This window comes from Sphaerodactylus townsendi, linkage group LG13, assembly GCF_021028975.2.
Source record: "Sphaerodactylus townsendi isolate TG3544 linkage group LG13, MPM_Stown_v2.3, whole genome shotgun sequence".
NCBI lineage: Eukaryota > Metazoa > Chordata > Lepidosauria > Squamata > Sphaerodactylidae > Sphaerodactylus > Sphaerodactylus townsendi.
In genome coordinates, this window is record NC_059437.1 from 38,939,706 (window position 1) to 38,954,826 (window position 15,121).

The window sequence follows — 15,121 nt, forward strand, 5'->3', positions numbered from 1 at the left end:
GTAGGTAGGGCACATTTGCAGTTCATAAAGGATAATGTGGAAGATCTATTCTAGAAGCCAATAAAAAAACCTTTTGGAACTAAGCATATATATTAGAACAGCCCCAATAGTCCTCTCCGACAAATGGAAAACAAAATCAAAATAATAACTATATTTAGATATTTAAACTCTCCTTTTCTCCCCAGTGGGGTCCAAAGAGGAACTTAAAAGTCAGAGGCAATATGGCTGACACCAAAAAGACAATTCGGGGAGGGGGGGGGGGGGGGCACAAAAAATAAGTATACTGTTGGCCACAAAATGCTGAACCAGATGGTCTTTTAGTCTGACCCAGCAGGGCGCTTCTTCCTGGGAACAGTTCACCTGCATGATGTAATGGAATTCTGATCCACAACTTGCAGAGCAGGACAGACTTCCCAGCTTGTGCAAACCATTACTGTGACCTGTCACATCTATATAGTTATGACCTATTTGGTTATCCCAAACTGAACCAACTTGTTGATATCAAATGGGAATTCACATACTGCTTTCTGTTCTGAAAGAATCTGGCATTTTTCACGGGCTTCCTCTTCATGTTTTCTCAGCACGTTTTCTAGTGCTTCTTTTTCTGCCAGATCTTTTTTCATCTGATGGTCCAGCACCTAAAGAAAAGAAACAATATTTCCCATTTCATAGCCATTTCCATGTATTATGGAGCAACATCAGCAAAGGGCACTATATTGCAGCAATGATAACCCAAAAGTATTCATTCATTCGATGTATACCCCACCCTCCCCGCTAGGCACCCAGGATAAAAAACTGATCAAAGGAGGGTGCCATAACAATAGCTGAACATATGATTAGCAGGCAGAAATTCAATTCTTGTCATTACCAGTTCCCACCACCTTTTTAACCAGCAAAATGTTGGTTGAGTCCAAAACATAGGCTCATTCCGCACATGCAGAATAATGCACTTCCAAACTGCTTTCAGTGCTCTTTGAAGCTGTGCAGAATAGCAAAATCCACTTGCAAACAGTTGTGAAAGTGGTTTGAAAATGCATTATTTTGTGTGAGCGGAAGGGGCCATAGGTTAGAAAGCTAATCATTATCCCATATTTAAATAAGAAGAATTTCCAAAATGCTTCTGGCAGAGGATATTGAAAGATATCAAAGTTGGTGTCAGTTCCATTCATGCACAATGACCAGAAATAGAGCCTTCAATTTCTCTTCAATTTTCTCCAAGAAACAGACATGATCTATCAGTTCCATTATAAATGGTTTCTTATAGTTCTTATCTACTACCACCCCCTGCAAAAAGTTACACTTTGCACATCTTCAAAATGATACCTCGACAATGGAGAAGAGATCAAGGTACTCAAAAAAGCAAACCAGTTAAGATTTATCCAGAGGACTATCAATCGTTTACACATAAAGATGAAAGGCATCTTTACTTTGATCCTTTCTTCATACATCTGCTCTTTCTGTTTCAGATGCAACTCCAGGTGCTGTGCAGCAAGCTGTGCCTCCCGATGCTTCTCTTCTAGCTCCTAGGTGCAGAAGATGTAAACATATCAAAGAATAAGGAAGAGGAAAATGCAGAACAGAAGAAACCACCTATGAAAACACCTATGAAATATATATACACACAAACTACCACTTATCAATGTACAATGTCTGGGTCACCTGTCGCAAACTATAAAGTGCAAAGTTGCTCAAGCATGAAGTTAACTGAGATTACATAAGAAGCTGGTTTTCTGGGCTGGGACCAAACAATAGATTAAATGATGGCACAGGGAAATGTAGCACACCTGACCAAGCAATTTATTCAGTGCCAACTCTAGTGTGAAGATAGTCCAGTACATCCGAGGGCTTGGATAAGTTTGGGTGCCTGAAGACCTTCTCCTGGTAAGCAAACACATCCCTCATCCTGAGAGCCTGTGATCCCAGCAGGCGGACCATTGGAGACAAGTTGTCACATATTCGTGTTCGGTTCTAGTCGGGAAAGAAAATAGGAGCAGCTTGCCTAAATGTGCGTGGGCTGACCTGGATACTCCCCCTTCTTTTATTCCTTGGTTTCAATTCCATATTTATTTATAAAACGTATATCCCTCCTTTCAGCCCAATCAGGTTATCAAGGTGGGCCTGTACATCAGAGCCCGATAAATATGACAGAGTTTCCGCACAGTGACAATAATGCTATTATATTATCTGAAGGTACATTTACTTTCAGCAGCAACATCCAGGCCCAAAAGGAATCAAAGAAGTTCCACAAGCCTTGTTTGTACCTTACACCTAATTGATTTTATTTTCATCCCGCCCTTTCCCAATCTGGCTGGGCTCGAGGCTGGAATAGATATAAAAAGTGCCAACTGGTCTTCCATTTATGCCTCCAAGCTTAGGCTCTCTTTTAACAAGCTTAAGGCCAAAGGGATGATGATTACAATACAGTTATCTGTAGAGTAGATGGAAACACAGAGGGAGTAAGAACTCAGAGGTTCACACGGAGACAAATTTCAAGCCATTCCTTTTCAGAAGAGGAGTATGCACTGGTTAACTCTTTTTAGATGCTGCAGCAGCCACATCACCACACACTTTCGCTGCCTTCATCATCTCAGCATAGCCTTATCTTTAACATTACAATTTTAGCGCAACCACTTGTTTCTGATGGCAAGACAAGGACCATTTGCCCACCATCCTGATTTGGTCGGCCTCTGACATTAGGAAGAACTGTGCCGCCAGAAAACAAGGAGTACACCAAGAGTAACTGCTCCTGCTACATTATAGATTTGCCCACCCAAGAGCAGCTATCAATGAATGGACAAATGTTACGGTATCCAAGTGCTTCCCCAAGAATGTACCAAATGAATCAGCCAACCATCTCAGTAGGACTCCTGAGTCCTAGAGAGATTAAGGCATCGTCACAAAAATTAGGTCTTCTGTATTTTGAATAATCAGCCCAGTCTTGCAGACTACAGTTCACCTTTCAAGCAGCCACATTACCCTCTTTATAACCAGCTTGCTTGTTTGCCCCTTCGTAAGACAAAGCCTCAGATCATCCCAAGAAGTTAAAACTGGCTCCGGTAGAAATCATTTCGTAATAGTTCTGGCAACAATTGCAGTGCCAAGAGCCCAAGCGTCACCTTCCATCACATCAAGGAGAGGCTATTTGCAAATAACAGACTCAAAGACACAGATAAACCACTAGATAGATTATTCACCAGCAGCTCCTACTCATCTGCCCCTGCCTCTTGTTACCATAGCCACTCGCAGCATACACCTACATTTCCTAAAAGCCCAGACAATGCACACTCACTGATTCTCTTTCAGCATTACTCTTTTCTCTCATTTGTCAAAAATATGGATCCTAAAAAATAAATTGCTGAGTTCTTTGGTCATGGGATATCACTGCTGCCTTTCCCCACAAAACCATATTTATTTGGTAACAGTTTTATCCTATCCAGGAAGCTCAGGACAGAGTGACATTTTTCTGTGCTTCTTTATTTTATCCTCACGGTTTCCCCCGTCCCCATGAGATAGAATGTCTGGTCCAAAGTCACCCAGCAAACATCTGTAGCAGGACTGTAATTTGAACCTAGGTTTGCAGATCCTAGACCAGCACTCTAACCAGTACACTGCACTGGCTTTCACAGGGATGGAAAAACATCACAACAATGTAAAAGCAGTCATGCTGGACCAAGTAAATGGTCCACCTACTCCAGCAACCTGTTTCAGGATGTCTAAATCCGCCTTTCTCTTTCTGCAATCCCCCTGTCACACACCCCCTCCCATCAAAACCACTGCAGAAAAGGTCTCTTGAGGCTAAGCAGAAAACCTATAGCTGGTGTGGGACCCACACTGGGATTTGATTGACAGACAGTGACTGTTTCTTCACATACCTAAGGCTATAGAAATCTGCACAGTTGTTTCTGTATTGTTAACGGAATCCTCTCTTGGCACAGAATTCTGAGCTATTAATTTTTAACCAGTTAAAAAAAGCTGAGGCAGATGGAAAGATTTTGCACTCTGCATAATTCTCAGTCTTGCTTTTCACAGGGAATGTATTCGAAGAACACCATATTTCATCTGGGCCTTCAGAAACAACGCAGTCAAACCAAGACTAACAAGACGAGAAGACAACTGGACAGACTCAACACATATCAGTTCTCTGTCATAGACTGAAGTCAACTTCAACACAAGCTTGTCCTCTCCACTACAAATGATGCAGACATATTTGTGAGAGGAAAACCTGCAGAGAGGACCTATCTATCAATGTGTCTGTCTGCAATAACTGTGTGATTATTGCACCGGAGTCCACCTCGACAGAAATCAGGCCATCTTGTGTCACTATCTTGGACTGCAGAGAATGACAAATTGTATCCCCGCTGCTACAGGATGCAACTGAACAGCTGCCAATCGGCTAATGAAGATAACATAAATGACTAAAGTCCAAGCCATGCCTTGTGGAACTCATCCTTCTACAAAGGCCACTTCTAATACTACACATTTTCTCTACAAAAATGTTTCTTTATAAGCAATAGTAGGAACTCACATGCAAATTACTCATGTGTGCTTTGGTGCATCAATTAGCTCTTAGATTCTGTAGACATCAGAGTCTTCACAATTTATTCTAGCACAAGTAAACTCAATCTAGGAAAATTGCAAGATTGACTGGACAGATTGATTTCTCCAAGAAGTCTGGTATTCCTCTTGACCAGTCCATACCGAGCCATCCCCATTCAAATCTTAGACTTCAGCCCAACAAGCAAATAATTGAATTGCTTGCTAAACTATTTAATGCAGAATCTTACCAAATCATATGGGTTAGGAAGGAATATCTAATCCCAGCCTACTGATGCAAGAAAAGCAATAAAAAAATCTTCTGCAGGAAAAGCACTGGTTCAGCCTAGCCCTTTTGTATAAAGACTCACAGCTACAGGAAGAGGAGGGGAGGTGCCAGGGTATAGCCCAATCTTATCAGATCTTAGAAGTCAATGAGGGTTAGTAATTGGCAGGGAGACCACCAAGAAAGACCCTGCATGGAAAAGCAACAGCAAATCACCCGTGCTTCTCACTTGGTTTGAAAGCCCCTTCCTGGGGTCACCATAAGTCAGCTGCAACTTGATGACACCTTACACACACAGGTATAAGACTGTTTTGATTTAGAATGCATGTCTCAAATCAGCCACTTCTTTTGTAAACAAATGTTTAAAATGTTTACACTTTTACAGCTTTCAGACTAAGTGTTATCTTGACAGGTTGCTAATATTCTAACTGCGTAACCATGGAGGCTCAAGATGGAAAAGGGGTGCACACAAATTCTCTAAGGTAAGCCCTGTCTTTCAAGGCAAGAATTCTCATGTTGTCCTGGAGATGCTGCCTTTGGTCATCCATTGGACTGAAATTTTTTAATCTGAAGGGTAATCTAAAGTAGCACTACCCTATAGTAGTAGAAGCTACTCTATAGTAAAGTAGGTTCTATTCCCTTTTAGCCTTACTCCATAGTCAACCTCTGCAGCTGAGTCACAAAACCTTAGCATGGGAATAGATATCTTAACACAGTGGTACACATGGAGAGTCACATTTGCTTCCACTCTTGACACCCTAGAGAGGTTTGCAGTTTACCCGTTTCTCTGGCAGCAGATGTGAGAGTCCCTACCAACAATGAGGTCCCCTAGGTAAGGGCCTTGCCCACTTTCCTGAAATGTGGGGCCTGTGGCACACTGGGGAATACTGCTCAGAAGAGCAACATGTAGTTCTCAAGCCACTGAGTATCACTATTCTAACAGAAGCAAATAAAATGCCCATTTAGAGGTGCAGATCTTTGATTATGAGCCAGCCAGCGTCTTCCAACATTCTTGTTCTCCCAATCTCAAGAAATGGATGCTCATTCTTCTCCTTGGCTGCGAAATAAATTACCGCAAAGCCAAGCAAGTATTTTCATCTATATTGCAGAAAAAGTTGCCCAGGAGAGAGCAAATCACTAACAATTATCTTTGCAGAAGAGTTAAGATGACTAATAATGTCCTTCTCCAACACAGAAGATGCAGCAGGCATGGGAACACGGGAACGATTGCCAAGACTTCCCGAGCTGGGCTCTGCAGATTTTATTGTCACAAAACGAAAGCACATGATGGGTAAGGAGTTTACGAAACATGCTTTGTTTGATTTGAAAAGCTTCTGTTGAAGCAACTGGAATTTTAATCTCTCTAGCTTGGCAGGCACTAGCACAATAACACATTGTGTAATAGAAAGAGTACCCACCAAGAGCAATATAAAGGAAAGAGTACCCACCAAAGCCATCCTAGGCTGGGGATGTATACTGGCCTAGTATGCCGGTTTTCTAATTACAAGGAAGTGCTTTGACATGGAGAATCATTCAGTCATGTGACCACCAACCTGCAGTTTGAAGTGGTGCAGCTGGGACTCCAGTTGGCCTCCTATGACTAAACTGCACATGATAAAAAAATGTCCTGGGGGATGTATAATAATATGGATCTCTGATTATGTGTCAGAGGGAACAAGAAGAGAGGACGGACTCCGGTCCTTCACAGCACCAGCTGTGAGTTATTCATACAAGAACATCCAAAGCCTGAATACTAATACAGGCTTCCAAGCATAAGTGAGTTGAGTTCAGCTACTACTGAGAAGGAAGGGAGGTTGGACACTTCCTTCTTCCATGGTAGCAAGTGAGTCATCTACATCTGTACAAAGACCTCAAAAAACTGGATGGTCCCCCCCACAAATCCAAGCACACAGGTACCTGCATGTAGAATCTCTGGCAGTTTTCACTTCTCACCAGTTGTAAACATTGAGCATCTGAAGCAATTTCAGACAAATGGTTTTTTTGTATTTAACACTTCCCACCACTTCTTATGAAGTCAGTGCCTGCCCCCACTACCACACCGATCTCAGAGCCTACAATTTATTTATCTTTTTGATCACTACCCACCAGAATTTTATCTGCCATCTGCTGGATCTGCTGAGATTTAGTCTGGATATCTTCTTTCAGCCGGTTCTCTCTGCGCTCCACAGTCTCTAAACGCTTCACTTGGTTTTCCAGAGAATGTCGCCTTTCCTGTCCAACAACCAGGAAAGTATAATTGAAGCTAACCAGATCAGAATGTTCACACAAAATAGCAGTCAGAGTTCAGACACTTTAAAAACCCTTCTTGATTACACAACTTGTTGAATTCTGATAAACAAAGTTTTTGAATAGAGGCCTCTGCAGTCAAACATAAATAGCAATGAACAGGGTGTTCTTTTAAAATGATTCTTTCATTTAAACACAAGTTAGGTTATTCAAGCATCCTTAAAATTAACATTTTGCTAACCTCTGCTTCAAGCAATTTCTTTCTCATGCCTTCATTAGAGTCTTCTCGATTCTGCAGCTTCTCCAACTCCTTCTCTGCTCTCTCTTTTGCCTGGCGTATATTCTGAAGGAGCTCAGTGGCTTCCGAGCTGGCTTTCATAGCCTTAAAGAAAGAATAGGCAGAGTAACAGCCAATACCTTCATGCATGTTTAAGATGTCAATAAGCTGTGATAGTCAGCATTTTAGTAACAATTCTATGGAAAGTTTTTATTCACCAACTGGCAGAGGCATAGCAAGGGGGGAAAGTGCCTGGTGCACCGGTGCATCCTCTGCCCCTGCCATGTCCCCACAGGGGTGCATGCCTGGTGAGTCGCACACCCCTCCCCCCTTGGAGCTATGCCTCTGCCAACTGGGATAATACTATTATGTAAAAACATCAGTCTTCAACACACTGCTTCAAATGGGACAAATTTCAACAATGTGCCAGAACATCACTGCTTTATAGTATTCCAAACCACTGGAGGGGGCTTTATAGTATTCCAAACCATTTGGAGTGGGGAGAGGAGATTGCTGATTTGGAGGCTTGTTGATGCCTCTTAGTGGACCATAGCCAAGAGGATTAGACTATGTCTTAAACTACACCTGTCAAGTCCTTTTTATTGACTTGACCTCACTAGAATTGGTCACATAGCAAAAAAATTTAAATTCATTGTTCCACTTTCAGATTAAGAAATTCCAAATGAACAACGCAGAGCTAATTTTCTACAGGAAAGGAGAGATGTCCTTCTTAGAGAGGTCACATAAACTTCCAGTAGGACATGAAGCAGCCAAACCTCAGTCAGCAGGAATGAGCCTCTTCCCCTGTGTTTTGTTTTTTGTTTTGGCTGATTAATGTGACTGGTGTGGTTACTCCTCTTTTTCCAGATTAATAAACTCCTGCTCTTTAATCCTACCACAAACTATTATTGATACACAACTCAATACATCCACACTAGGCAAAAGACTACCAGGAAAAAGTAAGTTATGAATGCCAAAGTATTACAGACCAAGGTATTGTAACTGGGTATTGTAACTCAGCATTACGTAAGTATTATAACTAGGCCTCTTTGACATTTCAGAGACTGTTTTTTTTCTGGTTCTACAGACATATTTTTGACATATTTTAATTCTTTTCTTTAATTCTTTAATTCTTTTAATTCTTTTAGCATCGTATTATATATTTGTACAACAATTTCAAGCCGGGGAAGGACAAATGCTAAGTCTTCTAGGACAATTAAAATTAAACTACAGTATTGCTTTCCAGTTAACAAGAAATGATTGTTTCTAAAGACGATGAGATGAGTACCAAGTTGAATCTCAGAACAATGTTTTGACTTCTACAACAGCTTACATCAATATATATAACGTCATTATGAAGGGGATAAGGTTATGCGCAAGATGAGGTAAGGGACCCTGGCTCTCCTGTTCATCCCTAGCCTTGATGGGAGTTTGTGAGAAAGGGTCTCCGAGCTAGATCTAGGATGCAGCTGCTTTCTCTTTCCCCTCTGCCTTTTCTTTATTGATATTAGGGTGGGATACTTGAGCTGTCCCATTTTACACAACAGCTCTGTGAAACAAATTAGGAAGAGAGATTAGCAGCTCTCCCTGGCTCACCTGATAAGCTTCATGGACCACCAGGGATACCCAAGTTTCCCCAGTCTGAATCCCAACACACTCCCCATCACAATGACGCTCTGCAAGTCTCTTGAAGTCCAAATCTAGAATCTCATTAATGTCAAACACACACTAAAGTTGTTCATATTTAGGGTCTGGAACAAAGAGGTTTTATGATATGCAGCTCTGGAATAAACACACACCATTAACCATGAGTTATAATTTGGCACCCATCCCATTCATGAAAACTACATCCAAATTAAGCTGCTGCAATCTGTTGCTGCCTCAAGGTTCAATATATTTTTGCAGTGTGCAGCCCTCAGTGCCGAGAAGCCCACACCTGAGCAGTCTGCCTGATCTGGGCTTTTAAAATTAAATTTCTATTGAATATTCCAATTCTGGCTCTGGTTTTTAAAAATAAACATGGATGACATGTTGTGAAAAGGAGAAAGCACTGAGATCATCACGATTTCAGATTTTAAGCCCTCAGCTTTCTCTCTTTCCTATCCACGGTACTATGACTAATTCTGTTTTGGAACATGAAACACTGTTCCTCCCTCCCCTGCATCACCGCTTGCGGGTAAATCTAAGGAGATGTATTGATGCAGTTTATACATTTCTGACTTTTCACCCTAAAGCCAAACAACTGATTGTCAGAAGCACTCGTAATCCAACTTTACCTTTGTCAGTTTCTCCTGTAGCTCCTGAATTTTGACCTGTTGCTCTGCATTGATCTACACCAGGAAACAGTGGGCAAAAGAAAAAAAAATGGGCATTGTGAGACAGATTTAATTTGATGTCTCTTCCCAGTTAAGGTTTCCTCCTTCATTTCCTTCCCAGTCTAGTGATTAAGCAGTCCTTTACACTCTCAAACTATCTTCTAGTTTAATGTTTCTTAACTGGCACCCTCCATATTTTCTTAGAATAAACATGTCTAGATCAGGGGTCTGCAACCTGCGGCTCTCCAGATTGGCCATGGTGGCAGGGGCTGATGGGAATTGTAGTCCATGAACTTCTGGAGAGCCGCAGGTTGCAGACCACTGATCTAGGTCATTCTAACTGGGCAAGCAAATTATATTACAGTCCTACTGCACTGGGGTTGGGGGGAGAACTCAAGGAATAATAGGTGAAGCATCCAAGAGATGCTTCAAACCACCACCACCCCCTGGTCAAATTCACAGTTCAGGGCTGCAGTTGGACCCCACATCATCTGAATACATAAGCAGATCTAATAAGCTTGGACAAACTTTGAACAATGACACGTCAAACACCAGCTGTGGACTCTTCTGGAAAAAAGGAGTATCTCACTCTAGTTTCCCATGTTTTTTTAAGCCTGGTATGAGTTTTTAACGAGTTGGAGTTCTTCAAGCTGTCACAGTTATTGCTAACATGGTTTTATATTGTGTCAGCTTTGACACTTTGTAAACTGCCTTAAATGGGGTAGTAGATAATTAATTTGGTCCACTGCATGATGTTAAGAATTGTAGCAGTGAAAAGGAAAGGGCAGAACTCATGCTGCACAGGACAGGAGAACTCTTCCTGACATTACTGCAGGAATGGGTTCAAGGTAAAGAGATTCCACCTAAACAGCAGGAACTACTTCCTGACAGTAAGGGCTGTTCGACAGTGGAATGCACTACCTTGGAGTGTGCTGGAGTCGCCGTCTTTGAAGGTTTTTAAAGAGAGGCTCGATGGCCATCTGTCAGTTCTTTGATTGTGTGTTCCTGCATTGCAGGGGGTTGGACTTGATGGCCCTTGGGGTCTCTTCCAACTCTATGATTCTATGCACTTTGCTCCTTGTTCATTGTAAAGCCCATAGACACAGAAAAATCCCAAAAGCACACCCAAATAAACAATACATTTGTTTCTCATTGTCCTGTGGTTAACTTGTTTTTATACCGTTGGGGCTCCTGGAGACTTTAAAATCTGCATGAGTAGAAGTTTAACAGGTGCAACTTTTTCCACCACTGCCTCTGCATACTTGGGAATAGATGCAGCTATTAGATTTCTGCCTGTCATGCAGTTTTTAATGGCACAAGGAACCCTGCCAAAGAAGAAGGCATTCACCATACTAAACCAACTGCTGCGCTTAATGGTTCATCTTCTTCCCCCTGCATTTTAAGCAGGAAAGGGACCTGTGGATGTTCTATACTGTTTCAGGCATTACAAAACTCTTGCCAGAACAGCAAGCTGGGCAGGAGGCCATTTGTGGGTACCAGCCCTCGATGTAATTTGGGTAGTTTCAAAACAAATCTAATCCTGTTTTTAGACCTATTGCTTACAATGCCTCTTTCCTCCAACTGAGATTTGGCCTCTCATTTTTTTTTAAGACAATGAACCTGCTCTTATGCCGTCAGCAGTTTGAGACCCAGAAATTTAGTAGATGTTGTTGTTTTTAACACTGGTATTCAGAAATTTTGTGCTTGGGAGTGAATCTTCCAAGTTATTATGGTTTTTAAAAGTTCACCTTTTTGCATTCTTCTTGTTCTGGTTTTACAGAAGTTTCACTATATCCGATCTTAAGATCTTTCTGTGTTGTGTTTTTTGGGGAGTGGTTTCATGGAGCTCTGGGGTGTTCATGGGATGTTTAAAGATAGTCATAACAAGTTCAGAAGAAAACTTCTGGTTAAAACTATAGGTGGACATTTAGGCCTTTTAAAAAAAGATAAGTTTGGCATCCATTTCTCTGTTTCGATGCTGCTTCTGTTGAGCTTGTTGTTCTGGTCACTTTGAAGACTTTTGGCCAGTGGTCACTCTTGTACGTTGGGCTATTGGCTTCTTTGAATATTTTTTCCATGTAGGAAAAAATAGAGGCAAGTAGAATGACTGAGCAGCCCTTGTTCAGTGCCCTATGGAATTGGACCCTTTGGTCCAATTCACTTGAAACTTGGGGAGTCCTTAGTGGACAGGCAGAACTAAATCCAAATGGAATCATTTGGTTGAAAAACAGCCACTCCAGTCACCAGCACCCATGGAAAAACTCCCCCATTGAAAATAATAGAACATAATTCTGGAGTGCCAGAAAAAAAAATACTAAATCCAAATCTCAGAAAATCAGGGGACCTGAATTCCAGTATTTATACACTTCTCAAAATCCACCCCCCCCCCCAAAAAAAAGAGGGGGTTAAGAGGAAGAGGTTAAGTGCATATCCCTACTGTTTCTTTGTTTTCCTCCCCCACATGAATAATTTTAAATGTCTTTTTTCTAAAGTGAAAAGTTCCACACTCTGTTGCTTTTCTCATCAGAAAGTTGATCCAACCTCCATAATAATTTTTGGTTGCCTTCTTCCATGCTTTTTCCAGATCTGCAGTATTTGACAACAGCCTGGTTCCTTGTTTTCTGGGCCACAGAACTTCTTATCTGTCCCTTCTTCTTAACCATCAGCTCCTAGCCCCATTTCATCAATGTCTCTCTAGTACTTATCATGTCTGTTTCAGAGTACATTTACTAAACCAACTGTGTATCCCTTAAGCCATCCTGATCCTCACCTATCTCCACCATCCTTCCATCAGTACTATACTCATTTGTCTCTACAGCCATCCCTTCAATAACTTTCCTGTCTCAGCTCCTTGTCCCCTCTGCCCTTGACTTTCCACCTGTGCCCTTCCCTCAGATCCCCATTTCTCTGTATATTGCTCCTATGACCTCTTACTTTAGCCATTTAGCCTCTAGACCAGGGGTAGCCAACCTTTGACACTCCAGATGTTCACAGACTACAATTCCCATCAGCCTCTTGGCCTTGCTGGCAGGGGCTGTTGGGAATTGTAGTCCATGAACATCTGGAGCACCATAGGCTGGCCACTCCTGCTCTAGACTTTGTTCAGCATGATATTTTATGATGTTTCTATGACAGCTTTTTACTTATCCATCTGTCTAACTAGCCTACGCAACTTCTCCTGGCCCCAAACTTGGTTGAGGATTTTCCTGACAATTTGTAAATAGTTAGCACTTCCACTAACAATGTTTGAAATGTCACGAACATTCTAAGACTGGAGCTTATTCTTAGTAAATAAGATTTTTGCGATTATTTCAGCTCAGCCAATAGAGGCCAGAGGCTACTGCACTAAATGACTGCCTAGACTTCCTACCTTAAATTGGTATTTTAAGGACCACATGTGTACAACAATTAAACAAACAGATGATGCTCGGTTTTCCCGTGGAAAAAGAATGACATTCAGAAAAAATACCTTCTCCAGTTTGGAATACAGCTCTCCAACTTCAGTTTTGCCTTGATCTTTAACCTTTAACATAAAGATTGAACAAAACATACAATTTAGCAATAGGACCCACACACTGAAGTTTAAACAGTCACCTAGTTTAAAAGATGTCCCAGTCCTGTCTGATTTTTTTTCCAAATAAGCATTAAAAGGATAGTTTTCAGGGAGTCATGAAGAGTTTTTGTAAATTAGTGGCATTAAAATAAATTAAGAGATTCAAAATAAAATTGCTATAGTTACAATCTTGTCAGTACATCCATATTTAGTTGCGTTATTAACAGAGGCCGTTTCCGCACGGGCCAAAAACAGCGGCCTGGGGACGGTAAAAACGCCGCCCCCAGGCCGCCGTTCGCACAGGTGGAGCTGCTGAAACGCAGCAGCGCCGACCTGGCTCCCCTTCCCCTCCCTCAGGCGTCTATTAGTTGTTCCTCAAAACACCCCTTTAGTGTTTTGAGAAAAACAGCGTACTCCTGCGTAGCTGCGCTTAACGGGCACCATGGGGAACATGCTGTTTCCTTTATTACAGCTGCTGCCAGCTTTGTTGCTCTCGAAATTACCACGCTGTCCTCCGACCCCTGGAGGTCGGAGGGCAGCGTGGGCGGAGCTTAGGAAGACAGCAGGGCGACGACGGGGACAAGGCAAGTAAGCGAGGGACAGGGAAGAGGCGGCTCCATGCAGAGCCGCCTTTCCTGCGCCGGCCTCTGCTGGGGCCGCTCGCACACTTGCGTGCGAACGGCCTCCACCCCCACGCCGGCAGAATTCTTGCCGGTGTGAGGGCGCCCGGAGGCCTGTGCGGAAAGGGCCAGAGGAAGAGGTGAAATTGACAAGAAAGGTTACAATGGATTTGTTTCCTTTATAAAGCTTATGAACACTGGCATAAAGGCAGATGTTCTAAGTAACTTGCATAATTCTAGAAGGAAGAAATTTGTCTCATTCCCTATAATAAGCAGCCCAAGAAATCTGCCTGGCCTCCAAAGGGAACATTTTCCCAGAATAGAATCTGGCTTTTCCAGATTTATCCAGCTCTTGATTAAAAAATTCTACCACACAAATGTATTTTCTATTTCATTCTGATCTATTATTTCATTAATTATTAGAGGGAGGGAGAGTAAATACCGCCAAAGCCATTCTTTGCAACTACTAAATGTACACAACATTTGTCTAATTCATTGCAAAATGTATAGAGTTGCCAAAATTAATCACAAAATAGAGAATTTTAGACCCTGACCTTAGCTACCTTCTGGAGCCTGTTGTGACATTCCGTGGCTTTACGTTTAAAATCTTCAGCAGCCAATCGAGACTCTCTCAACTCAGATTCATAAAGATCACTACGTCTGCGAGCAGAAATAAGATCCTCTTCCAACTGATTCATCATCAACTTCATCTCTTCCACCTGGGCTTGATATTCCTGTAGAAAGAAAAGGTTGTTACATGGTTCAGAAAGCACAGAGGATAAAAAGAACACCTGTCCAACACAGAGGTTACTATATAAGCAAAGTGTGTACAGAATGAACATAAGGTCACCTCACATTACTTTTTCCAACTTAGAGATTACTATAAAAATCTTGTTAAAAATATGTATATATACAGAAGGCACCAAGAGTTTCTACACTGAGTGAATATCCTGGATTTATGCCTGGCAATGTGAAGAAAGCCGTTGCAAGCTAGGTCAATCTATCACCAACCTGCTTTGCTTTTCAGCAACAGCCACACATACCTGTTCTTTGATTTCTTGAAGCTTCCTGCTCTGTTCTCTGATATCATGAAGAAGCTGCAGTGCCTTGTCATCCTCTTGAGATACTTCCATCCGAGCCTGCTCCAGACTTCGCTTTAAACTCTGAAAAGTGCAATATTAAATTCATAGACCGCTTTGCATGAGGCTGCCACGCGGAAAATAGGTTCAGTTAAGAATGAAACAATCAGCAACCTTGCAATTTCTTGCAACCTTTTGCGGTCTCATTCAC

General features: G+C 41.9%; 1 protein-coding gene across 7 annotated transcripts in view; it reads right to left on the reverse strand.

Annotated features, from left to right (window-relative positions):
* Positions 1-15,121, reverse strand: part of CIT (citron rho-interacting serine/threonine kinase) — a 118,670-nt gene that overhangs the window by 63,504 nt on the left and 40,045 nt on the right. For 4 of the 7 annotated variants that reach the window (XM_048515140.1, XM_048515139.1, XM_048515137.1 and 1 more), the window contains exons 13-20: positions 14,875-14,994; positions 14,386-14,565; positions 13,128-13,181; positions 9,620-9,673; positions 7,308-7,448; positions 6,926-7,051; positions 1,428-1,523; positions 522-638 (exon numbers count right to left, since the gene is read on the reverse strand). In XM_048515140.1, the coding sequence (XP_048371097.1) occupies positions 522-638; positions 1,428-1,523; positions 6,926-7,051; positions 7,308-7,448; positions 9,620-9,673; positions 13,128-13,181; positions 14,386-14,565; positions 14,875-14,994 (888 nt within the window). The remainder of the gene's footprint in view (positions 1-521; positions 639-1,427; positions 1,524-6,925; positions 7,052-7,307; positions 7,449-9,619; positions 9,674-13,127; positions 13,182-14,385; positions 14,566-14,874; positions 14,995-15,121) is intronic. The other 3 variants (XM_048515141.1, XM_048515138.1, XM_048515136.1) reach the window with 1 other exon arrangement.